This window comes from Eleutherodactylus coqui, chromosome 4, assembly GCF_035609145.1.
Source record: "Eleutherodactylus coqui strain aEleCoq1 chromosome 4, aEleCoq1.hap1, whole genome shotgun sequence".
NCBI classification, from domain to species: domain Eukaryota; kingdom Metazoa; phylum Chordata; class Amphibia; order Anura; family Eleutherodactylidae; genus Eleutherodactylus; species Eleutherodactylus coqui.
Window position 1 is genome coordinate 34,853,077 of NC_089840.1, and position 26,673 is coordinate 34,879,749.

Here is a 26,673-nt window from a genome sequence, read left to right on the forward strand (position 1 = left end):
GCATCGGGGTTGTCTCGCGCCGAACGGGGGGGGGGGTTGAAAAAAAAAAAAACCCGTTTCGGCGCGGGACAACCCCTTTAAGGCCTAAATTAGTTATGCCTCTTAGAGGTAAAAAATGCATTTATGCCGAGTTTTGAGTAATATATAAATTCACACAAGACATAGATTCAAAATCTACAATGAAAAAAGTGACATTTTCAGGAGCTTTTTTCCACACTGTTGGGTGTCGGGGTGTGTGTGTGCGGGGCTTAAGGATGTGCGAACAATTTCTCAGTATTTTTTTCCTATTGTGTGTTTTTTCCACATGTTTATATCCCATCCTCCAGCCACAATACAAGGAACCCTCCATAATGGTAAGCGGACTTATACATACACTCAACTTTACCTTTTGGGTAATTTTTACAAACAGTATAGAAAACTGAAATCCATGCAAATATATGGTGATGTCCACATGGGACGGGTACGCTGCCGAATTTCCGGCGTATAATCTGCAGCGTTTTGACATTCCAGCTAAATTAATGAGTTTGATTGTTTGTCTACACGGAGAAGAAAATATACGCTGTGTAATTAGGATTGCAGAGCGGATTTTAATGTTCTGGAAAAGCAGCTTTCCCTTACCCCGTGACAGCACCAGTGAGAGCTCACCTCCCATCCAGATGGGAAACGGGAAACAAACCAGATCTCTTTAAAGCCGGGAACACCCTTCACCTCCTCAGTTCCTGTCTGCTTGTAGGAGTGAGGTTCTCATTCAAGTGAATGTAGCCTGAGGGATTGAATTCTGCCTTTGCTTTATCCCTTCATGAATTAAAAATTTTACGGGTGTGGCTATATGTGCGCTCAATAATAAGACCAAGAATCTGTATGGCCTTTGCTTGGGGCTTATGGTCTCTGGATCTGTCTGCACCCTTTTTATAGCTTTGCCCATGGCCTACAAATCCCATCCCTTCCCTATGCCAGAATTCAGCTTTTTTGGTCTCCAAGAAAAAGTGATCAAAAAGTTATATGTACCCCAAAACTAGTACCAATGGAATCCACAAGTCATCCCACAGAAAAAGAACCTCTTCAGCTGCATCAACATAAAAATAAATAAGTAATAAAGTTATGGTGGTCAGAAGACGGCGACAAAAAATATTTATCTTTTTAAAGATAGTTTATCTCGCCGTGCGGACCATCCGCAGTACAGATGGAGAATAAAAGTAACAGGTACACACGGTCGCCGCCGATCCCAGGGCCGGATTCCACTTGCGGAATCCAGCTTTGCCGCGTGCAGACGGCCTAAATCTCATGGAGTTTACCTCTCTGTTGCAGATTTGGAGCCTTCTTCTCCTACAGTCCTGGACCCTGGCACTGGCATCAGGTAATGAGCTCCAGCTTCTAAACTGTAGAGTTGCAATGTCTTTATTTGATGTGATGCTCCAGCTCTGTTGTCACTTGTGTGAATGTGTCTTCTGTCCTCGGTCCGAGCAGGTAGACTTCACGAGATACAACAGAGACCATAGTATTAGTAGGATATAACAGTTGCACAATATTTCCATCTCTTGAAAGGTGCTGGTTTTCCTTGCGGAGATCCAGTTGGTGTAGGGAATCTTAAAGGCACAATACTCCCTTGGGAAAAGTATGCAAATTAGCTATTTTCCTCTCTAAGTGCCACTTATAGGTAACTACCCTTTAAATTAGGGATGCACAATCTGCAGCCCAGGGACCACATGTGGCATGTAATCCTATTTTGTGCAGCCCCCAACCATCTGGATACTGCATGTAGGCTTTAGGTCAGAGGGAAGCAGCACACAGTTCAGGAGCAGGAATGGGAAAGTACTAATGGTACACTGTGTAGCCATCTCTGGGTCCCTCGTGTATTAGGAGAATGGACTCCCTCGATCCCTGTTTGGCACTCTATTAGGTGACCAAACATTTGCCCTGCCTTTGTCCTGCTTTCTGGTGATGTCTGGTCACCAGTATATCACTTTGCAGCGCCATGGGCCGGATGCACACACTGACGGCAGTGTGTGCATCCAGAATCCTTCTCCCCTCACCTTTCCCTTTGGTTCCGCAAGAGAGGAAAGGAGAGGAGAGGACGCGGCTACGGGCACACACAGTGCTGAGAGGAACGTTGGAACTGTGAAGACCAGTAGGAGGGTAAGTATATGGGTCACTGTAAGGGTCATTATTATTGCTGGGCTGGTAGAAGGAAGCACTAATACCGTGGAGGTTACTATTAGGAATGGGCTGGTATAGGAGAGCACTAATACTATGGAGTTACTGTGGAGGTCACTATCATTGCTAGGGCTGATATAATGGGGGTCACTATTATGAATGGGCTGATATGGGGGACCACTAATACTATGTGGCTACTGTAGGGGCTTCATACTAATCTGCAGTTGTGAATGCACCCTAAAACATGTGGCTCTCTGCAAGGAGGACCAGCACCATTCAAGGTCTCAATCAGGCGCATACCTAAGGGCTCAGGGGCCCGGGTGCAAAAGTTCAGCTCTGGGCCCCCCCCCCCCGTGGGCCTCCACCCTACACTCCACCGTACCCATACCTAGATCATGCTGCATACATGATCTGCCCCTTGGCGTAATCTTTCCAAACATGACGCATTTCCTGCACATAAAAATTTGCTTGTAGCCCCACAGGCCACTCACACACACCGCTTTTTACCGCTATTAGCGCGGTGTCCCGAGCGCCGTACTAACCGCGGTACAACACTCCCAGAGATTTTAATGAGCTTACTTAAACCTGCACTGGAACATGGTGTTTCTAACGCTGTGATTTTCAAGAGCTGTCTGTTCTATTTTTGCGTTGTCGTGGTTTTTAACACACCTCCTCACAACGATGGGGTGCATTAAAAAGCGCTGTCAGATGCTGTAACCTGTGTTCGAAAACGCTGTTCGAAATTTGCCACGATTTCAAGCTGCGTTTTCTGAACACGTGTCTATCTATCTATATACTATCTATCTATCCCATATCTATATACTATCTATCTATCCCATATCTATCTATATACTATCTATCTATCCCATATCTATCTATATACTATCTATCTATCCCATATCTATCTATATACTATCTATCTATCCCATATCTATCTATATACTATCTATCTATCCCATATCTATCTATATACTATATCTGCTATCTATATACTATCTATCTATTCATCCATCTATCTTTTTCATATCTATCTATACACTATCTCATATCTATCTATATACTATCTATCTATATACTACCTATCTATACACTATCTATCTCATATCTATCTATACACTATCTCATATCTATCTATATACTATCTATCTATACACTATCTATCTCATATCTATCTATACACTATCTCATATCTATCTATATACTATCTATCTATACACTATCTCATATCTATCTATACACTATCTATCTATCCCATATCTATCTATATACTATCTATCTATCTCTTATCTATCTCATAGCTATCTATATACCATCTATCTATTCATCCATCTATCTATATACTATCTATCTCTCTGCTATCTATCTATCTATCTATATACTATTTATTCATCTATCTATCTATATACTATCTATCAATCTCATATGAGATAGATAGATGAATAGATAAATAGTATATAGATAGCAGATAGATAGTATATAGATAGATGAATGAATAGATAGATAGTATATAGATAGATATAGGATAGATGGATAGTATATAGATAGATATGGGATAGATAGTATATAGATAGATACGGGATAGGTAGATAGATAGTATATAGATAGCAGATAGATAGATAGTATATAGATAGCAGATAGATAGTTAGTGTATAGATAGATAGATGAAGGAGGGAGACAAACACACACATATGCACTTACCCCAGGGCCCGGTCCACTTCTCCTACATGTAACAGCAGCAGGAGAGGCAAACTCAGAAGCTTCCCATTCAGCAGGAAGCAGGGGCAGCACATGATCACTGTGCTCTGCCGCCCCATGTGACTTCTTCGCTCCTCCCCTGCCATCCCATGTGACTTCCTCCCTCCTCCCCTGCCGGCCCATGTGAGTTCCTCCCTCCTCCTCCCTGCTCTGCCGGGCCTTCCTCTCAGGCTGGCCGTTCTGGTTGCCGCATGATGAGAATTTTACTGCAGTCAGAACGGCCAGCCATTAATGCACTAAATGTGCATGTTGGTATTGCGGAGGGTGGCCTGGGGGCCCCCTGAGCGCAGGGGCCAGGTCGCCATGGCGACCCCAGCACCCCCTGACACTATGCTTATGGTCTCAATCCAAAGGTATCTCACTCGGTTATCCAGTATCCTGCTCTGTACTCACAAGGGGCAAGAATCATCAAACGGATGTCTACAAATGGGTGTTTCTATTTTGGCTGAAATCCTTAGCCTTGTTTAAATAGCCAAGGCTATTTAATGGGTCAAAAATTGACTTACTGGATAGCTACCTATACGTGGCACTAGAGAGACAGTTTTCTTCTTTCTGGATGAGAGCTAATTTGCATATTGGACCCAGAACTTACTATCGTATTTTCCGGGATATAAGACGAAGGGGCGTATAAGACGACCCCTGACTTTTCGTCTTATATGCCGGGAATACAGTGTGAAAAAAAAAATCAATACCCACCTCCGGCGGCGCTGCTGCTGCAGGCTGTCGCTCGCTTGTGCACGCTGGCAGAGCATTGCTGCTCTGATTGGCTAACTTAGTCTGGCGTTAGCCAATCACAGCCATTCAATGACGTCAGTGAGTTACTTACTCCTCCATGCTGCTGGTAACACTAGGGAGCTGGTGAATCTTGGCTTCCTGAAGAAAAGAACTTGCTTCTGCTGCTTGTTCTGTAGACCTCCTCCCTGCACGTCCTCCTCCTATGACCTCCTAAGCAGAACTCTCTACTAAAGCCCCCCCTGACTCCTTCACTTCCTGCTTTGCTCCCACACTTTCTCTCTTCTCCTCCCCCTCAGCATAGAGGCTCACTATCATGTTTCCCGCTCTGAGCTCTAACACCCACCCCTCTACCAGTCAGTGAGGGCATGACATGCAGCAAATCATCAGCCAGCTGTTGCCAAGCATTTACTTTAGGAAGGAGAGAAAAAGGGTTTTTTAGATGTACGGCACCTCCTATGCCTCCTTGAAGCACATAGGCAGGTGTGTCAAGACTATGAATGTGTGGCTATTCTGGGGGATCCTCTGGGCCACTACATGGTTCTGTCCAGAATCTCTAGAGAATGATAAGGAAACTCCTTATATGTAAATGTAGGTTATAAAAGGGGGAGGTTGTTGTTAAGACATAGCATTCCGCAGCACATGGGAACCTAGAGGGGAGCTGCTGCGGGCAGCTAGTCAGATATTCTCTCGACGTACCAGCAAGCAGCTTCACCTTAGCTGGTATCAAGTAGGTAACAGCTATCAGCACACTAGCTATATAGTTGGGCTGAATCTAACCTATAGTGAAGAAACAGCTACTGTACTGTTTAATTACGTTCAGTCTTTCTCTGCAGAGCTGGTTACATCAATTCTGCATCAGTGTTACTGCTTGATTCCTCTAGCTTTATGCATTGTCTGGTGATTGCTAATTCCTTATCAGCTCTGGTGGATATGTGAATATGTACTAGCCACAGTGTGATAATTATACTAGATAGAGTAAAGCTCCATTTACACGCAAAGATGATCGCTCAAAATTTGTTCGAAGAGACAGGATGATTGACAGTTTGAGCAATGTAAATGAGCCTCCCTTCGTTCTATACAGATAACAGCAGGTGTGCTGTTATCTGCATATAGCCCCTTTGCTCTCCTGAAGGACTACAGCTGAATACAATGTTATCAGTGCTCCCGTGGAGCATCACAGCATTTGAGCGATAATCCTTGTGTGTAAATGGGGCTTTATAGACAGGGAAAGTGTCAGGTTAGGTGACCGATGGTCCATTGGGTGAGTAGGGGTCCGATCACACTGATTAAATAGATAGAGAAGAGGGAATGTGGAACCCTGCATCATGACTCTTCATCCTTATGACGTCTGTTGGACGAGTGACCAAACCTGTTTGCACCTTAATGACCAGAACATATTTTGGAAATCTGACATTTATCACTTTAAGGGCTCCTGCACCCATGCGTTTTTCTTGCGCGTTTTTTTTTCACTCGATATAGCTGCTTTTTTTTTCACACGATTGTCCATGGATCTTTCTAATGTTAAAAACGCAACGCAAGTTGATGCTTTGCAATTTTTTTGTGATGCGTTTTTAACATTAGAAAGTCCCATTGACAATCTCGTGAAAAAAATACGGCGATATCGCGTAAAAAATGCGTAAGAAATATGCAAGTGCGCAGGAGCCCTAACATAGAATAATTCAGTAAAGGTTTTGTATATCCAAGTAATTCTGACATTTTTTCGCCACATATTGTACTACATTTAGGTTGTAAAAATACAGATATAATTTGTATAGATTTATTAAAAGCAAAAAAATGTAGAAAATTTTGAATAAAATTGTCATTTTTTTTCACATTTTCAACTGCAATATGTCAAATATGTGCAATCATACCGTAGAAATTTTTGATGACCTACATATTTCCATTGTTTAATTTATTTCAAAAGCAAATTCTTTAACCATTTATAAAATGTACAAATTTAACATTAATTATTAACATTTTGATGAGCCTTGTTTTCCTCCACCAAGTCAAGATTACAAAGGCTCACAGGTGTCAGAATGATAGATACCCCTACAAATGACCGTATTTTTTTTTTTTTTTAAAACACCCCTCAATGTATTCACTGGGGGGTCATTAGTATTTTTTTCATGAATTAATGCAAATTAAAGGTGAAATAATAACATTTCATACTTTTACAAATATGTCATTTTAAAGACATTTTTTTTTCTATAGTGCAAATAAAATTGAGGATTTGCACCCCAAAATGGATACCCATATCTGTCCTTTGTTCATAAACATACCCATTGTGGCCCTAATCTTATGTCTGTATGCACAATGGGGCCCAAAACAAAATCCAGTGGCTTGCAGAACAGGAATTTTGCTTGAAGGTGTTTTAGTCCCCATTGCACACTTGTAGAGCCTTTGAGTCACCAAAACGACAGAGAACCCCCACAAATGACCACATTTTGAAAACTAGACACTTTAAAAAATTCATTTAGGTGTGTACTGTGTATTTACGCTGCAGTTTTTGAATGAATCTAAGCAAAGCAAAAGGAAAAAAATAACAATTTTTATTTTTTCGTAATTATCATTTTATTTTGTTCAGTACACATCTGAATAAAGACTTTCACCCCAACATGGATCCCCCTGTTTGGGGCTACAGTGTAATAATAGTGTATTACTCGTCACCCATGATGGAGAAGGGTGGGTTGCATTAGCAGCAGGAGGAGGAGACCTCGAGCAGGAGATCACGTGGGTTCAGCAGCAAGGTCACGTGGGCCGGCACATGCCGGTATTTTTAGAGGCAACCAATGTCACTAGAGACAAAATTTTGGCAAAAGAAACAGCCTTACTAAAAATCAGTCTTAGTAGATGTCAATCCTAGTAGAGGATTTACTGTATTAAAATATGAAAAGAAATACAACTTTTCATTCTTCCTCAAGTGTTCATTGACTTTTGGTAGGATAGTGTACCAGTGAGTTGAGTTTTAATATTTCATGTTCTTTCCAGGTGTCCTTCCCATATATGAGAAAAGTTTGTCCACCTCCCTCTATTCCACGGTTACGTTGCCCTGTACGTTCTCTTTTGTGGAAGCTTTGTCAGATTTGACCATGATCTGGGTTAAAGTAAAAAACGAAAGAGAAGTGATTATTTACAAGTTACTGTACGGCGAGGAAAGTCCGGAGGAGCAGGATCATCGATATAAAGGTCGGGTTAAACTATCCAAAGAGTTTTCACAAGGACATCTACACCTGACCATGAAAAACGTCATGTATGAGGATGAAGGAACTTACTACTGCAGAGCTGCCAACCGCAAGGGTCATGGAGACAAGAAGATGACATTATCCATAGACAGTAAGTGTTTATTTTTAAATCCACATATGGATACTAATACATGAAAAGGTATGCGATCTTTTCTTGTCATATATGTAAAGTAAACATGACACAAAAGGCCATAAGTATAAGTTTTATATTGAACCTTCATATAGGGCAAAGCCTAAACCACTGTCTGCATCCTATTGCAACCCAAATTCAATGGGAATTTACATTCAATGGACTTTTAGCATTGCGTATCACGCACTTGAAAAATGTGTTTGAGTGGAAGGTGTGGCCTGGATGTCGGCCGGAGTGGACGCTGCAGTATGAGCTCCGGTGGAAAAGACCTCACCAAAGCGACTCATAACCGACGAGGAATAAAGAAAAGAATTACCGGCAAGCAGAGGAAGAGAAGGAGATGCTGAGGAAGAGACCAGTGAGAAAGGGGCTGCAGAGACTGACGGAGGTCTTCCTCATGTGAGACTCAGGAGAAAAGAGTCAGAGGTGCAGGCCACAGGTGCAGACTAGACTGAGATGCCAAAGGCAGCTGGCCCGAAGGATTCCCCACAACAAGAGCAGGGCAAGCAGGTTTTCCCCGTCCCCTGGAGCTGGAAGAGCAAAGGAGAGGAAAGTAGAAGTGGAGTGGCTGCTCACTCTCAGAGCCCCATAAACAAAATGGTGCCCACAGCACCACAGGGAGGCATAGAAGAAGCACTTCATAGGGGTATTCCCAGAAAGGATACACATATCCACCTTAAGCCCTGAGGAGGAAGAGAAAGCAAGAGCGAAAAAGACAGATGGAGACCCCATATTAGGTATCAGCTGCATCAGAATGCTTTATAAGGCCTTAGTCAGACTGGCGTGTTTTCGCGCGATTTGCGGATCGCATGACGGATGCGCATCCGCAAATCGCGTGACCGGTGCGCGCAAGTCGCCCGCAAATCGCCCGGAAATCTGTCCAGCGCATTGCATTCAATGGAGACGGCAATAGAGCCGCCTCCATTTAAAGCAATGCGCTGCGGGCGAGCCCGGGATGAATTGTCGGTAAGGGCTTAAATATATAAGCCCTTCCCTGCAATTCATCCTAAAATGTGTTAAAATAAAAAAAAATTGTATACTCACCTTCTCCCGGCAGCCGGAGCTCCGCGCGACCGTCCTGCAGTGGGTGTGAAGGGGGTGTGAGTCAGACCTGCATGCCTCCAGTCAGAGGCATGCCTCACTCACACCCATTCATGAATTCATGAATGGATGTGAGTCAGACCTGCCCCTGATTGGCTCAGCGCTGAGAGGCAGCAGTCACTCACCCATTCATGAATTCATGAATGGGTGTGTGAGTGAAACCGGCCTCTGATTGGTCAGGGCTGTGACCAATCAGAGGCAGATCATTCAGCAGGCGGGGATTTTAAAGCCCCGCTGGCTGAATAGTGCCGAGAAGCAGTTCAGGAGAACTGACAGCGGCCGTGGCTGGACTCCGGCTGCAGCGGAAAGGTGAGTATACAATTTTTTTTTATTTTAACACATTTTAGGATGAATTGCAGGGAAGGGCTTATATATTTAACCCATTCCCGACAATTCACCCCGCGCACGCCGGCAGCCCATTGCCTTCAATGGAGCGGCTGTATTGCCGCTCCATTGAATTCAATGGGCAGAGAAGAATGATTTGTCTTCTATATGTTCTCAGTGGGGTTGGCACTGCTGCCGCCGGCCCCATTGAGCGCATATACAGATGAGAACAGGAATCGCAGATCGCAGATAGGTGCGATCTGTGATTTTTTTGTTCTATAATTTATCGGACGAGCGCATAAAAAGCGCTCATGTGTCCGATACCATTGCAAAGCAATGGTTTTATAAAATCGCCGGACGCATGCGCAAATCGCGGCTAAAAACGCCCGTCTGACTAAGGCCTAAGAGAGATGGCCCTAGCACTGAAAGGGGTCTCTGCAAAGAAAACTGAAAGTTATGCATACATCCATTAACTCCTCTATGGCTGGATTGGAGGCAGAATAAATCACCTGGAAAGTAAGATGGGTGAAACAACCATCTCCCATAATGAGCTGATAGACAAGCACTACAGGCTAGTGAAAGAGCTCGAGGCAGTTAAAAATAAAATGGCAGATCTGAAAGATTGCAACCACCGCAATAACATTAAAATAAGAGGAATAGCGGAGATGTTCTGCCAGCAGTCTCCCCGAAACCTCACATGAGGAACGCATTGGGTACATTGATTGCCACATCAAAAGGTGATAGCAGAAAATCTCCATAGGGACACGATGGTGTCCATCCATTTCTACCACACAAAAGACATGATAGTGTATGCGGCCAGAAAACTACAAGAACCTTCCACACCCTTATGAGAGCATGAAGCTCTTTGCAGATCTGTCTCAAGTAACCATGGCAGTTAGGAAAAAATTAGCGCAGATAACAAATATTCTTTGCGACAAGATATTATACAAGTGGGGATTCCCCATCATGCTTATAATAAACAAAGATGGAAGTAACCCCAGCATCTCAAACCCAGAAGAAATGCTGAAAATTCTTCAGAGTTGGGGCCTAGAGGGTCCAAGGCAACAGAGCCCATCTTACCTTGCTCAGGAGTGGTAAAGCAGATCCAAAACTCACTCTTGAAAACATGCAACCGCAAAGTCTTCCCCAGCAAAGCAGAATCTCAGGGCTCACTGGAAAGGTCCAAAGCTACAGAGGAAGAAGTCAACATCCCAAGTGGCTGAACTTTATATCCCCCAAAGAGATCCTTCTCATAAAAAGCAGCAATTTTTGCTCAGATGGGAAGGTATTCTAACAGCTAGCATCTTTTCGATACTTGCGAACCCACAAATTTACCACCCAACCATTACCACAAACGAGAACTTCCTTCACACCAATAACCAATCGATCTCTGATCATTACAAAGAAGTGGATGAAAGCTATCGAAGGAAACCAAGGAAGCGTAATTCCCAGCAGTTTTACAGAAACCTTCCAATGCTGACATTGGTGAATATATACGTTCCAAACTCATCACAGGTCAGATTTCTAAACAAAGTGAAGAAAGTTCAAAAATGATCCCTGCTTGTTGGCGAGGACTTTAATTTAGTAGCCGACAGAGAAATGATTCCTGCGGCCAGGACAGGATGTCTGCACCCTCACTATCTTTGTGGGTAACCAAAGAGGAACTGTACAATTCTTTCGGATGCCTTAATGCACAGTCCAGAAAATATTCCTTTTATTCTACTAGGCACAAACCTTTTCTAGAATCGACATGTTTTTGGCTGCCTTTTTTTCCTCCTGGTGCAGAGAATGAGAGCTTCCATTGGAACAATCTCATATTGAGACCATGCCCTAATCCTTTTGATGCTAACAGTGTCCACGGCCAATCATATAGACAAGGTCTGGCATTATAATACGTTCTTAATGGGGCTTCCTGTGCACCAGGAGAAAATCAAAAACTCCCTGCAGGAGTACTTCTTGCATAATGATTTAGCAGAAACTAATCCATTTGTACTGTGGAGTGCTCATAAATCTGTGCTATGATACAACAGGGCTCGATTTATAAAAAAGAAAAGGGCAGGAGGATATTTTTTCTCACGGAATTGATTGAAGAGATAGTGAGTCAGATTAGGGGAAAAGCCTACTATGGCTTTGCATAAGGATTTGATGAAAAAGTGACATAAACTTGTGGACCTACTAATGGCAGACTATGATAGATAGATAAAACCCCTTAAAACATCCTACTATTTGTCCAATAATAAACTTGGCAGACTAATGACATGTAGGGTCAAACAAAAAAGGCTAAAGGCTAAGGTCCCCTTCTTAATAGAACCTAAAGGCCCATTTACACCAGCCAATGATGACTTAAAAAGATTGCTAATCGGCAAACGTTTTAGTGATCATCGGCATGTCTAAACGTGCCCATCATGCGCTTTTAGGGCACTGCTAGCTGATCATTAAATTCAGGCCAACCTAAAAATCGTTGTTCAGTCTTATCAGCAGTTCTCCTTGGGGAGAACTGCATGCATTCACAATGTACATGTAGCATTCAGGCACTGGATTGGAGCCATAGGTGTGGTAGCCACAGGTCTGGAGAGTAGTCTGGGAAAGCCAGGGTCGGTCTCGGTAGGTCTTGGTTAACAGTACAAATGGAGAAGGCAGGTAGCATTGTCAAGAAGCAAAGCCAGAGGTCAGTATCTGAAGATCTTAGTTTGAATGGCAGAAAATCAAACAGAAGAGGAGCTTAATTAACGCTGTGGAGCACAATAATCATGCACTGAAGGTGATACTGGGCCAGGTTTATATAATGCCTTTAATTAGGAGCAGAGCAGAGCCAAGACAAGGAAACAGATTAGGCACCACAGGAGCATTGCTAGGTGTTTAGCAGAGGAATTGTCAAAGTCCTGACTCAGCTGAGAGGGCTGCCGACTGGAGCACAGGAAGACCCGGGTTCAAGCCCTGACAGTACAATTATTGTACAAACCGCTCGATCTAAGTGATTTGCATGATAATTGTACCATGTAATTTTTTTCCCGACAGATGATGTTGGGGGAAAGAGAAATCATGGTACGTTGAATTTCAAAGCAGTATTTTCCCCGCTCCTCCCATGTCCAATTTTTTTTACATTTTTGGATTTTATGTGAACATGACAATAGACAAAGAAACAGATATAGGGCAACAACAAATGTCATCTGTCAGAAGCATTTCTTCATCTATTGTCCTACTGAATCTCTAGTGGTAGTGAGGTTATGAAGGGACTATTAATATCCATTCGTCATTCTTGGTGATGTCTACTTTGTGGCCAGTGATTGGCTACTGTGGGCACATGGTACAGAATGACACATCTTCCCATTGTGATGACAGCAGCATCCATTCTCATCCACTTGAAATTATGTAACAAGAAACAGAACCTCCTGCTTTTACAGCTATTTAATCTCACTCACGCACTTGGTCTTCTGAAGTTCCGAATTATTTTGTAGGTGTGGACTGTAAGAATTTCACTGTATTTATGATGCCATGTTCTTTGTTTTCAGAACTGAATGCAGTTGAGCCCAAAGTTACACTGGTCACTGTTGGTGGTAAGCGATGTATGAAGTGTCTGGGCTCTGGAGTTTATGGTGATCCTGAGGTCCAGTGGATCACTGCACAGGGAGAAGATCTGTCCAGCTATGGAAAACCCAATATCACAGAGCAGGCAGACGGCTGCAAGTTGGTGGAGTCTACACTGCATTATGATGTCAAGAAAAATGTACAAGTATTGTGTCATATCAAGGAGGGGAGACTGAAAAGATCCGCCCGAGCCGTCATATCAGGTATTGTATTCAGTCACCGCTCTTACAGTAGGCTGCTCCATAGTGTATCCGCTCTTACAGTAGACTGCTCCATAGTGTGTCCGCTCTTACAGTAGAGTGCTCCATAGTGTGTCCGCTCTTAGAGTAGACTGCTTCATAGTGTGTCTGCTCTTAAAGTAGACTGCTCCATTGTGTGTCCGCTCTTACAGTAAACTGCTCTATAGTGTTTGCTCTTACAGTAGACTCCTCCATTGTGTGTCCGCTCTTACAGTAGACTGCTCCATAGTGTGACTTCACTTACAGTAGAGGGGTCCATAGCAGAATCAGTCTCTGCCAGCGGCCGGTGACCCTGCTTATCTGTCCAGGTCTTCTTTTTTCTATACTGCGGAAGTGTGCAGAAACACTGATCGGCAGTAGAGTTTTTTTAAATCAAACTTCTGCTTTCCCGGATGAGCTGTGGATCGGACGGCTTCCATTTACTGCAATGGAAGCCTTCCGTGCGGGAACCGCAGCAAAATAGAACATGCTGCGATTTGTTTTCCACACCAAAAGGTCCGCAAAACAATTCCGCATGCTTTAATTCAGCTGCGGACGCCCATGCTTCCCCATGGGCAGCTTAAATTGCAGATCTAATTATGCTAACTGCAACCTAGGGTTAATAACAGTAATACTTTGTAAACAGAATCAATACCATTTGATTAACGACACTGTCCCAAATAATGATATCAGAGTGTACCACAGTGCGCAACTTCGCCTTAGTGATCACCACTCCACACAGTCTGTTAGTAAAGCTGGTTCCCGTACGCTCATGCAATATCTATATATATATAATACAGTTCTGAAACTGGGTTTGAGAACTTGAAAATTGCGCAATGCTCAATGTCCATAAAACAGCTCTCTTTCCTACAGCAGGCCTGCTAATGAACAGTCTTTAACCTGTCCGCAGTGTGCACACTCAGCTGTTTTTTTTGGAGGTCGGCCTCACTTAGTTTTTGTGTGAGAATCATTACTATTACTGACCCGGGCTTGTCTGGGTTGAGGAAGGCAACTCATGTTTTCCTGGAATCCTTGTTGCAGTCCCAATGATTCCACCACGTAAGTGCAGGTTGTAACACAGAGTCTACCTCTCGTGGCATTTCCTGATATCGGGCCAGTTTTAGTTCCTCAAGATAGCACTCACGGTGCTCTTCAACTTTAGTCCTTGCTGTTCCCTACTTCTCTCCAGAGTTTCTCTTGGCCCCATGATCCAGCACTGGTCCCCACCCCACCCAATGGACAGCAGCCTCTCTCACTCTAAGTCCCTGCACTGTGCTCTTTCTGTAGAGCAGCTCAAAATGACTTTTATATGCCAGGCTTCATAGAATCATAGAATGGTAGAGTTGGAAGGGATCTCCAGGGTCATCTGGTCCAACCCCCTGCTCAGTGCAGGATTCACTAAATCATCCCAAACAGATGTCTGTCCAGCCTTTGTTTGAACACTTCCATTGAAGGAGAACTCCCCAACTCCTGTGGTAACCTGTTCCACTCATTGATCACCCTCACTGTCAGAAATTTTTTTCTTATATCTAATCTGTGTCTCCTCCCTTTCAGTTTCATCCCATTGCTTCTAGTCTTTCCTTGTGCAAATGAGAATAGGGCTGATCCCTCTGCAGTGTGACAGCCATTCAGATATTTGTAGACAGCTATTAAGTCTCCTTTTAGCCTTCTTTTTTGCAAGCTAAACATTCCTAGATCCTTTAACCGTTCTTCATAGGACATGATTTGCAGACCGCTTACCATCTTGGTAACTCTTCTCTGAACTTGCTCCAGTTTGCCTATATCTTTTTTTAAAGTGGGGTGCCCAGAACTGGACACAGTATTCCAGATGAGGTCTGACTAAGGAAGAGTAGAGGCGGATAATTACCTCACATGATCTTGACTCTATGCTTCTCTTAATACATCCCAGAATTGTGTTTGCCTTTTTGGCTGCTGCATCACATTGTTGACTCATGTTCAGTCTATGACCTATTAGTATACCCAATACTTTTCCACATATGCTGCTGCTTAGCTCAATTCCTCCCATTCTGTATGCGCTTTCTTCATTTTTCTTGCCCAGATGTAAGACTTTGCATTTCTCTTTGTTAAATACTATTTTGTTAGTCGCTGCCCACTGTGCAAGCTTTTCTAGATCTTTTTGAATATTCTCTCTCTTCCCTAGTGTTAGCTAATCATCCTAGCTTTGTGTCATCAGCAAATTTGATCAGTTTCCCATCAATTCCCTTCTCCAGATCATTTATAGACAATGTTGAACAACACTGGGCCTAGGACAGAGCCTTGTGGTACCCCACTTGATACATTCCTCCACTTGGATGTGCAGCCATTTATGACCACTCTTTGACTACGATCACTCAGCCAGTTCTGAATCCACCTAACAGTTGTCTTGTTAATCCCATATTTGGCCATTTTTTCAATAAGTATAGTATGAGATACTTTGTCAAATGCTTTACTAAGGTCAAGAAAAACTATACCCACCGCATTTCCCTGATCAACCCAGTCAGTGATACTATCATAGAAAGAAATTAGATTAGTCTGGCATGACTTGTTTGTTACAAACCCATGCTGGCTCTGGTTAATTACTAGAGATAAGCGAACGTATTCGGATAAGGACTACTCGTCTGTGCTCGTCTTGAATGATTCGGGTAGCGCCGCTGCTGACAGGTGAGTTGCGGCGGGGAGCAGGGGAGAGCGGGCGGGAGAGAAGGAGAGAAAGATCTCCCCTCCGTTCCTCCCGGCTCTCCCCTGCAGCTCCCCGCTCCGCGGCGCTCCCCGAATCTTTCAAGACGAGTACAGCGATACTCGGATAAAGCACATTACTCGGACGAGTAGTGCTTATCCGAGTACGTTCGCTCATCTCTATTAATTACTCCATTTTCATCCAAGTACTTGCATACTTGCTGTTTAATAATTTGTTTAAAAGATCTTTCCCAGTATAGAAGTCAGGCTCACAGGTGTGTAGTTTCCTGGAGCCACCTTCTTCCCTTTTTTGAAAGTACGGACAACATTTGCCCTTTTCCAATCTTCTGGGACTTCCTCTGTTCTTCAGGAATTTTCAAAGATTATGGTGAGTGGTTCAGCAATTACCTCCACTGCTTCCTTTAGTATCCTAGGATGTAATTCATCTGGACCTTGAGACTTAAATTCATTTAAATTAGCTAAGTGTTCCCTCACCATCTCTCTGCTTATAGATAGCCTGCATTCTTTTATTCCCCCAATAGCACAGGGAAGATCAGTTGATGTTCCATCTACTTTCTGAGAGAAAACAGATACAAAATAGGAATTTAAAAGTTCGGCCTTCTCAACGTCATTCTTAATCAATTCACCATTTTCATCTTGTAAGCATCCCATAGCATCTTTGACTTTTCTTTTGCTTTTGACATAACCCCAAAATCCTTTTTTATTGCTTTTGGCCTCTGTTGCAAGCCTCAATTCATTATTAGCTTTAGCTTTTCTGACACTTGCCCTACAGTTTCTGCAGACCCCATTATATCCTTCTTTAGATATTTCCCCCTTCTTTCTATTTGATAAACATATTTTTCTTTGTTTTTAAAATGTGTGCAACTACTGTGTTCATCCATCCTGGTCTCTTTAAATGCTTCCCATTCTTCCTTGTTTTAGAGATTGTTAACAATTGTGCTTTGAGAATCTCATTTTGCAATATCATTCAGTGCTTTTTCCCCTTTCCATCAGTAAAGGTGGTTTTATACAGGACAACTATCGTCCGAATAGTGGCTTGATAGAGGGAATGTGAATAACAGTTGCTTCGTGTAAACATAGCCACCAATTGGGTGACTAGCGAGAATTCGTTCACAAGTCACTTTGTTTCAGCTCACCTAAAAATAGTCTCTGGTTGATTAATTATTATCTGGTGTAAACAAGTAACTGTTGTCTTTCAACGACTTGCCGACAACTTTGCAGGGAGGTGTGCTCTTGTTTGGGGTGCACCTCCCACTGAACACTGATTGGCTCTCACCTTTTATTGAACATTTTGCCCTCCCACTTAATGCTCATTGGTTTTCAAAATTATGTAAATACATGTGAGTGATCCTCAACTGAACAATCTCTTCTGGTCTTTGAAAGTATGCTTGCTGTTGTGGTCTCTTGCTAGTTTGGCCTTCGAGTGGACAATCCATGCTGTAGCCTCTTGCAACAGCGAGTGATCACTCGAAGACTGCAGGCTCTCATTTATGTGTGTTTAGTGGCAAGCAATGCGTGCATTGGAGAGCGATCAAAATTCCAAAGAACCTCCCGTCGTCTAACTAGTCGAACAATATTTTGGCCCAAGTAGATGCTATTAACAGTTCATTCGTGGATCACAAAATTGAGCAAGTGAACAATCGCTGTGCGTAAAAGCAAGCAAATAGTCATTTGTATACTTTAGCGGCTATTTTGAGCAACTTTTCCGATGATAGTTGTCCTTTTACTCTGGTTGTAGATGTGTCCTTACCTATTTTATATCTATGCATGACTGTAACATTATACCTTACAGCGAGGTCCTACTAAATAAATAGCTCTACGAGCCCGGCCATAGACAGAGCTCTCTGCAGTCTACTGGACCAGGGACAGGACTTTATGGATTTTTCTCTATCCTTTGTTCAAAAACACTCCAAAAGGATGCTGGACTGATATGAGAAGGGCGATTAGATCTGTTACACCCCTCCCCATCCATAGGCTGATCAGCCAGGAGTTGTGATAACACTAAGCATGTGTGGTTGGGGTTGTAGGGCCAGAATGTCCCGCTACGGACAGATCCTGGTAGCAAGAAAAAGCAGAGACTGGGGATCTTCTGATGCCAATTATAGGACTGAAGAAGTTTAAGAGCCTCTGGCTCTCCTTAGAGCACTAGACAGCACTGATGGAGACATCTTGAACCTCTGTCTGCAGGGATACGTCCTGTGGCCTGAGACTGCTGGGATCCTTCTTTTTTCTCCCGGGTTGGATTTGAGGAACTGTTACTCAAGCGTTGGAGTACCCAGTGCTATTGTGTGCTATTTTCTCTGGTGGAGGATTACCGGGCGGCACTTCTGGACTTATTTTTCTTGTTGCCTTGGTGGGATAACCTTGGGAGCTTGTGTTTGGACTCTTGAGACTATCTAAGTGGATGCTTTATAAGAAATCTGATTACCTTACTACCAGGATTGAGTTGGTACTTGGTAACGTTTTGTGGTAAGTGACCCATTAACGTTTACTTGGTAACTCGCCATTTGTTGATCCCTGTGTGCTAGTCATCCCATCACAATGGCTACAGCCTTTTTGCACAGATGAGCCATCCAAATCTAATGATGACTGGCATTCCTGGAAGTCTTATATAATAATATAATCTGTTCTATAACATACCATATGCTTTCATTGCACCATTTACATGGTAGGACACTTGCTGAGGTATGTATAGAAGGTGTGGCAGAAGAAGTCTGTGGGGTACCCCCAACATGCATGTGGAAGAAGAGAGAGTATGGAATACAAAGGGCAGTAATAAACTTTAATTGGCAGTTCAATAGCAGTACACTCACTTTAACAAAAGCAGCAGTAGATTCACATGGACTGAATAAATGGTTTAGAGTGCTGCAGTCCAGTCCAGAACTCTCTAGCAACTGTTACAGTCTTTAACATGCACAGTCACTTGGTTATGTTGCAGGCCACTTATCCACAGTCTCTTAATAGTTATCAGGCCTCATAGGTTCTGTGGGCACTCAAATCACTGCCAACGGCCATATATGCTGATATACTGGTACAATATACAAGGGTAGATGTAGAACCACATCACTCAGCATGCAGACAGCCAAATTGCAATACGGAGGAGCGTTACACAAATGCAAAATACTGATGAACAACCACTTACGTACCTACCAGATATTGAGGGGAGGGCTGCTTAGTATTGTACTTGCACATAAATAAGGCATACAATGGGTGCCAGTTCAACTGATCTGTGTAGTGCATCATGCAGGTTTACAACCTCTTAATGATGTCACATATGATTCAACCCAGTGGGTTGCCCTGCACCTCAAAAGTGAACCACACTAGCGCTGCCACAACGGCTTCCCCCGACATTTAAAGCCAGACTGCTTGCTGCAAAAAGAATAAATACGAGGTATTAGTTAATCTTTTGGCCAAAAATATGGAAGCCAGTGTTCCAAACTCCTGGCGTCATGGCGCCCAGGATGTGAGCACTGATGCAAGTAGAACAGGCGATCATGGTGAGGCCTCTGGCTGCAGCCGTCATATGGTGTCCATTTCACAACAAAGACCATGAGGAACACAGGGCTGCAGCGCTGGGTCTGAGGGCGGGTAAGTACCTCAGCATTACGCCTCTTTCACACGGGCAACGTGATGTCGCTGCGAGAAAATGGCAGCAATATTGCATCAGTGTTTTGTGCGCTCTCTCTGCATTTTCTCGTGGTGATATCGCGACTTTGTGTCGTTACAAACTTGCGCTCTTTTTGTTGGCATTTTCAGAGGAGGGGCATGAAAAATAAGCCCTATCTATCGTAAAAAAAAAAATAATAAGCCCTATCTATCGTAATACATCGCCTAAGAGGCGCTGTCAGTTCCGCCGCACATCTTCTGTATTCTTTTTTTTTTTTTTTAACTACAGCTAGGACTTATTTTAGGACTTTTACTGTAGGCCTTTCTACTGTAAAAGTTGCATCGCACCACAAGAAAACCGCATTTTTGTGCGATGCAACACATAAGAAGGGTCCATAAGGAAACACGGGCTACAAACCCCCCCCCACAAATCACTGCTGTATAGAGCATGCCAGAATTTTGTATTCTAGCAATGTAGCAGCCTGCAAAAAAATTGCTCATGTGAAGGAACTAGAGATGAGCGAGCATACTCGCTAAGGCAAACTACTCGAGAGAGTAGTGCCTTATTCGAGTACCTGCCGGCTCGTCTCTAAAGATTCGGCTGCCGGCGGGGGGGTGGAGAGCAGCGAGGAAGAGCAGGGAGGAACGGAGGGGAGATCTCTGTCTCATTCTCTTCCCCCCGCTCCCCTCTGCTCACTCCCGCAACTCATGGCTCCTCCGCACCGGCAGCCGAATCTTTAGAGACGAGCGGGCAGGTACTCGCATAAGGCACTACTCGCTCGAGTAGTTTGCCTTAGCGAGTATGCTCGCACATCTCTAGAAAGAACCCATTTGAGACTATGGGCTTCTCATACATGCATTTTATAGCTTATTGTAACAGCATTGGATCTATTTTTAACCCATTAAGGACCAAACACCATAAATATACGGCGCAGGATTAAAGTTCTTACAGTCAAGCAGGAACAGGTCAGGTTCTTGGCTGTCAGACACAGCAGAGAAAATAGAGGAGAGGAAAAAAGCGTTTTTTAACCACTTCTGTCTGCCTTCTCTTTTACATGCTACATAGAGTCTGAAACAAAATGACGAACCCATTCCCGTACTTTACTTTAACGTCAATATAATAATTCTTTAGCTTTTTTGTACACATGACCCCTAATAAAATAAAAAAAATCTGTGAAAAAAGGTATTTAAAATATAGCCCTGTGATGAAAAAAAAGGCAGCAAAAATAATTTTGTCAGGCCAGGAAATAAAGGTAAAAAGCACTAAAAAGTGTCTGGCCCTTTAGGACCGAAACACTCTGGTCTCATAAGGAGTTAAAAACTTTCGTGAAGTGTTTTGTTATCGGACAACCCCTTTAATGCCCTATAGCTAACTACACATAAATATCAGTTTCCTGGACAAGCATTCTAACACTTCTAACATTTTACTCTCGCTAACTAGCTACATTACTAGATACATTATAGTTGCCTGGATACATATTCTAGTATTACCCTTCGTCATTAGCCATATTATTAGCCTTTTGTCTAAAACTCTATGGAAATATAACATTCCCCTATCAACAAGTAACATTCTATACATTCTAATAAACTCAATAACTTTTCTTCTTACATGGTGATAACTTTTTCTGACCCCCCCCCCCACCTTACAAGTCTTCTCATTATATTAAAATGGCAAAATGTTTGTGCATTTGGTTATTAAATATTACTTAGAAGAGCAGAACATGAGACTCGGGGGGATTTGGGACTGCAGGTTTCATGGTTTGTGACCTTCTTGCTTTTCTTATGTTGTAGATGGGACAAGCTCAGTAATTGTAGAGAATGACTTCTGACAATCAAGGAACAAGGAGCAGAAGACTTCAGGCACGGAAAGCTCCAAGAAGTAAGTGAACCTCGTATAGTGTTTTTGATTTTGTTGAATTATGTTTAAGCTCTGCAATGAAGTCAACTAATCTAAGAAGGGTTTCCATCGTTCAAACCGCAATAGGAATGGATCATCTGCTGATAAAGTTAGAGGGATGCATATTGGTGGTTTATATCTCAGCTTACTGACGATGGCGTCTGATAGCTGGGGTTATCCAATTTAGTATCATCCTCCCTGGCCATGGAGTACACACACAATATACATAGAGAAAAATAAAGTAAGGCACATAGTTATCTCCCACATGTACACACAGAGAGGAATTTACTGAATGAGCTCATTCATCAAGTATATCCCGAGCCAGATTAAGTCTATTGTGGGTTCTATGAAGATTGTGGGCTCCCACCAGTCTAAAGTTTTAAAATGAGTTGCACTTATAATAACAGGACCAAGCTTTCTACATATAGTACCCGAACAAATCGTCCTTTATAGATACTGTACCAGAACAGGGCTTCCTAAATAAAGATAATACCACCACCAAGCTTATTTCATAGATACAGTACCAGAGCCCAGCTTACTACAAAGAAATGATGCCAGAAACAAGCTTACATATGGTTACAGAACTAAGCTAACTACATAGATATGTAACAGAACATATATACAGGTGTGCTTTTACACATACACAAACCCACACATACGTCTACTGTTGCATACATACACAGGCATACTTTTATATACACACTCGCAGTACATACTTATCATACCTCTAGGTGTCTTCTACAGCTATTTGACCTCTCTCCTCACTTCCCCTTCTGGTACAGTATCCCCCCACACTTTCTTTCTTCTGCCCAACGTTCCTGTTCCTCTATTTCGCCGCCTCCTTCCAATGTCCCTCCCCCCACCCGGCACAAGGTGTGGAGAATCGGTAGTCCTTCTAGAAACCCCCTATGAGTGCCTCTGCTGTGGACGGCGCTGATGCTCTGTTCTGGGCACCTGCTGCAGCACTGTCAGTATGTGACATGGTGCATTAAGTGGTCATGAGCCCCCTGGAAGCCTCAGGCCCCAGGGGGACGCCCAATACGGACACACAATAATTCATTATTGGGTGCATGTTTAGGTCAGAAGCTACAAAGTCTGAAGGTACACTTACTTTTTCTTGCAACTGTTTATAGTAAGTATTCTGTACTCTACTCTGTTAGCTGCTTAGTTTTTGTATTTAGAAAAGTTATACATAAAAGAGAGAAATGAAATCTGTTTACTAAACTGATTCCCTATTTCATTTTATAGATTGAGCAGTGAAGAAGAATATGAAGAGCGTCCGGTGGCTGAAGATCCGTATGCTGATTGGGGGTCTCCTGTGTCATTGAGTCCTCGAGTGGATGGGACACTGATACTTGTTGTATTCACCTGTATTCATATACTACTAACACAATGATACCAATTTATTGCCAAATATTATGAATCTGCGTGAACTTTCCACACACCCACTTGTATTCCGCATTTACAGTGATTAACCCTATGAGAGAAGGAATTCCTTATTCAGCAAAAAAACAGCAGATCAAGCATTTGATATATTGTATAATCATAAAAGTGAATTTCTGAAACTTTTCACCAGAAAAATGAGCAATCTCGTAAATGCGAAACATGGTAGGGTGCTAATATTAGCATGCCATGGGTCGTCATACAGACCTCTTTGCAAATAGGAAAAAGAAAATTATATTTAATTTTTCATTATTTTATTTTCAGTGGGATGCCAGATCCACACATGAGCAGCCCACAATTTCGTATCAATGTTTTGCATAACTAGTGCTAATCATATTCTCCTCAATGGACGTCAATATCTCTAAAACAGCAGAACATGATAAAACTGCAGTAATGTGACTATACAATACAGTGGAATAAAAAGCATAACAGGGTAATCACTCTCCATGATTGAAACCTACCTTCGGTGTTATCACTAATGGCCACGCACTTGTTTAGGTTAAGGCTCATTTAGACATGATTATCGCTCAAAAGATGTCTTTTGAGCAATAATCATTTTGTGCCTTTAACCCTTTCCAATCCACTGTCTGACGTCTGAAGACATTATGATTTAAGGCTGTACAGCTCCGATGTTGGAAGACGTCCGTCAGGGTTCTCTTACTATATATTGCCAGCCTCCCTGCTGTCAGAGCCTATCCAACGTGTCACCTCGTGCAGTACTGGCTTTAGCCAGCAGATAGCGCCGTTGTATAACGGCAGAAAAAGAGTAAGTCCCCTAGGAAAACTAGGATACAAATTGGATTGGACAGGGTTAAGCACAAGGTGATCGCTCAAACGTTGAGTGATCACTTTGCGCTTCGAGCGGGGGATGCAGAAGACAAGCGGGGCCGCCTGTCTTCTGCATCCAGCTGTTCTCTGCTCAGAGCGCCTGGGTGTCACACAGCCAAGTGCTATAAGTGGGGTATGCAGAACAGAGCTGGACCGCTGTGTTCTTCATATTCCGCCTGAGTTCCTGGAGCAGGATACAGCTGAAACAATAGTATCAGCTGTAAACCGCTGTGAATTCCTGATAAGGCTGTTCCGCGACTGCTTAAAGGGGTTGTCCCGCGCCGAAACGTTTTTTTTTTTTTTTTTTTTAACCCCCCCCCCGTTCGGCGCGAGACAACCCCGATGCAGGGGTTAAAAAAACAACCCGCACAGCGCTTACCTGAATCCCGGCGGTCCGGCGTCTTCATACTTACCTGCTGAAGATGGCCGCCGGGATCCTCTGTCTCCGTGGACCGCAGGGCTTCTGTGCGGTCCATTGCCGATTCCAGCCTCCTGATTGGCTGGAATCGGCACGTGACGGGGCGGAGCTACACGGAGCCCCATAGAGAACAGGAGAAGACCTGGACTGCGCAAGCGCGGCTAATTTGGCCATCGGAGGGCGAAAATTAGTCGGCTCCATGGGAACGAGGACGCCAGCAACGGAGCAGGTAAGTATAAAACTTTTGATAACTTCTGTATGGCTCATAATTAATGCACAATGTACATTACAAAGTGCATTATTATGGCCATACAGAAGTGTATAGACCCACTTGCTGCCGCGGGACAACCCCTTTAACGAAAACAGCATGATGTCAGTACAGTTAGAGACAACGATTGTCACTCAAAAGACGGCTTTTGAGTAAATTTTGAGCGATAATCATTGTGTCTAAATGGGCCTTTAGCTAGCATGAAACATATACCACCTACAGTATTTGCATGTAAGTTCCATACTACTAACTGATTATTATTGCAATGAACTCACATATTTGGTTAGTCTTGAGCTTGACAAAGGCCACAGTGGTAGCCGAAACGTCGCCACTTTTTATGATATTTGAGGAATAAAGATACATCTCTATATGTCATAATACTACTTTTTGCATCAGACTTGGCTGTCCTGCATTGCTGCTTATACCGTATTTGGTTAGTCAATGATCATTGGAGAGACGTGAGAAAACGTCTCCTCTTCCTAATCGCAGCAAAGACATCTCACAATACTCCCCTGGCCCCGCTGAAATGGAAAACACTGATACCAAATTTGACAGAAGAATCCTATCAAGATCCACTAGCCTCACCTCTAGTCATTTCTCCTGCGGCTAATAACAAGCTGATACAGTTGTATATTATACATCAGTGCTACCTTCCTCCAGTGAGGCTGCAGAGAATGGGCAGAACTTCATCATCCAAATGCATCAGAAGAACAAGTTCTTAAGGCACAAGATTTAGCTCCGCCAGGTCTACCTGAGAGAAAGCTTTTCCTTCCTGTAGATTTAAGACCACAAGTTTTTTTGGAGGTGCATAGTTCGCTCCTGGCGTGTCATCCTAAGATAATAACACTCAGACACTGCTTATGAGAACTTTTTGTTATCCGGCTTTTTTAAGTAGAGTTGTATTTAGTTTTGTTTCCGCATGTGAGGTTTGTGGTAGAACTAAATCGCCTCGGAATCTCCCAGCAGGGAAGTTGTTACTTTTAGTAATTCCTGTGAAACCTTTGACTCATTTGTCCATGGATTACATTACGGATCTGCCACTTTCTGAGGGTAGCACAGTCATCTGGGTTGTGGTTGATCGTTTCAGCAAGATGTGCCATTTTGTGGCTCTGCCCAGTGTTCCTAATGCTAAAACTTTGGCAACATTGTTTTTCTCATATCGGGATCTTAACCTGGTTACTTGTTAATATTGTCTCCGACCAAGGGGTCCAGTTTGTTTCTAGGTTCTGGCGGTTTGTGTGTACTCGGTGAGGAATACAACTCTGTTTTACCTCCGTGTATTATCCTGAGACTAATTGCCAGATGGAGAGGTGTAATCAAAATAGATAGTAAGAGTCTACCGGCAAATCACCTTTCTTTTTCAATTATGGATTTCATCCATGTTTTGATTCTTTTTCCAAACCTATTTCAGAGGTTCTACAGGAGAATGAATTCTCTAACATTGAGACGGTTTGGGATGAGATCCAGAAAAACCTTAGGAGGTTGTTACAAAATTAGAAGTGGGTGTCGGATAGCAGGTGGTCTGAGGGGGTTAATTTCTTGGTGGGAGATTTGGTCTGGTTATCAACTAAAAACATTAAACTCAAACAGTCTTTCAAACTGGGTCCACAGTTTATTGGTCCTTTCAAAATCATAGAAAGAATGAATTCTGTATCCTTTATATTGGAGATTCCCAACTCTTTGAAGATTACAGATGTGTTTCATAAATCTCTGGTAAAGTATGTCGATCCAGGGAATGGCTTGTCTCCTCCTTCCCCGGTGATGGTTGATGGGGATCTTCAATTTGAAGTCAGCTACACTGTGGACTCTCGTGGAGTGAGGAATTCATTACAGTACTTAGTGCTTTGGAGGGGTCACAGGCCAGAAAAAAGATCATGGGTTCTGGCTGCAGGTGTCAATGCGGATCGCCTAATTAAGAATTTTCAGACGTAATCTAAATAGAACTGGTCCTAAGGATTCTGAGGCCCCTTCTGGAAGGGGAGGTACTTTTGCAGCAGGTCTTGTTTTTCGTTCATGGATGTCTTGTTTATACTAGTGCCATTTTGGATTTTCTTCTCAGCTTTCTCGAGCACCGGTGGGAGTGTCTACAAGAGTGTTCTGCTACCTGTTGCACTGGCCTAGCAATTAGTGAGGGCTTTTACTCCTGTCTTGGGTGTAGACCTGTGCTGAATATTCTCAGTCTTCATCTGCTGGTTGTTGGAATCAGAGCTGGATCTTGGTCTCCTGTTTTTCCTGCTCATCTAAAGCTGAATACTGTGGTTACTAATGG

General features: G+C 43.1%; 1 protein-coding gene across 1 annotated transcript in view; it reads left to right on the forward strand.

Moving 5' to 3' along the window:
* LOC136624581 (butyrophilin subfamily 1 member A1-like) overlaps nucleotides 1-23,978 on the forward strand; it is a 40,528-nt gene extending 16,550 nt beyond the window's left edge. The window contains exons 2-7 of the mRNA XM_066598541.1: nucleotides 327-353; nucleotides 1,309-1,357; nucleotides 7,633-7,977; nucleotides 12,954-13,232; nucleotides 21,342-21,429; nucleotides 22,696-23,978. Coding sequence (XP_066454638.1) covers nucleotides 351-353; nucleotides 1,309-1,357; nucleotides 7,633-7,977; nucleotides 12,954-13,232; nucleotides 21,342-21,379 — 714 coding nt within the window. The 5' untranslated portion in view covers nucleotides 327-350 and the 3' untranslated portion in view covers nucleotides 21,380-21,429; nucleotides 22,696-23,978. The remainder of the gene's footprint in view (nucleotides 1-326; nucleotides 354-1,308; nucleotides 1,358-7,632; nucleotides 7,978-12,953; nucleotides 13,233-21,341; nucleotides 21,430-22,695) is intronic.
* The last annotated feature ends 2,695 nt before the right edge of the window (nucleotides 23,979-26,673 follow it).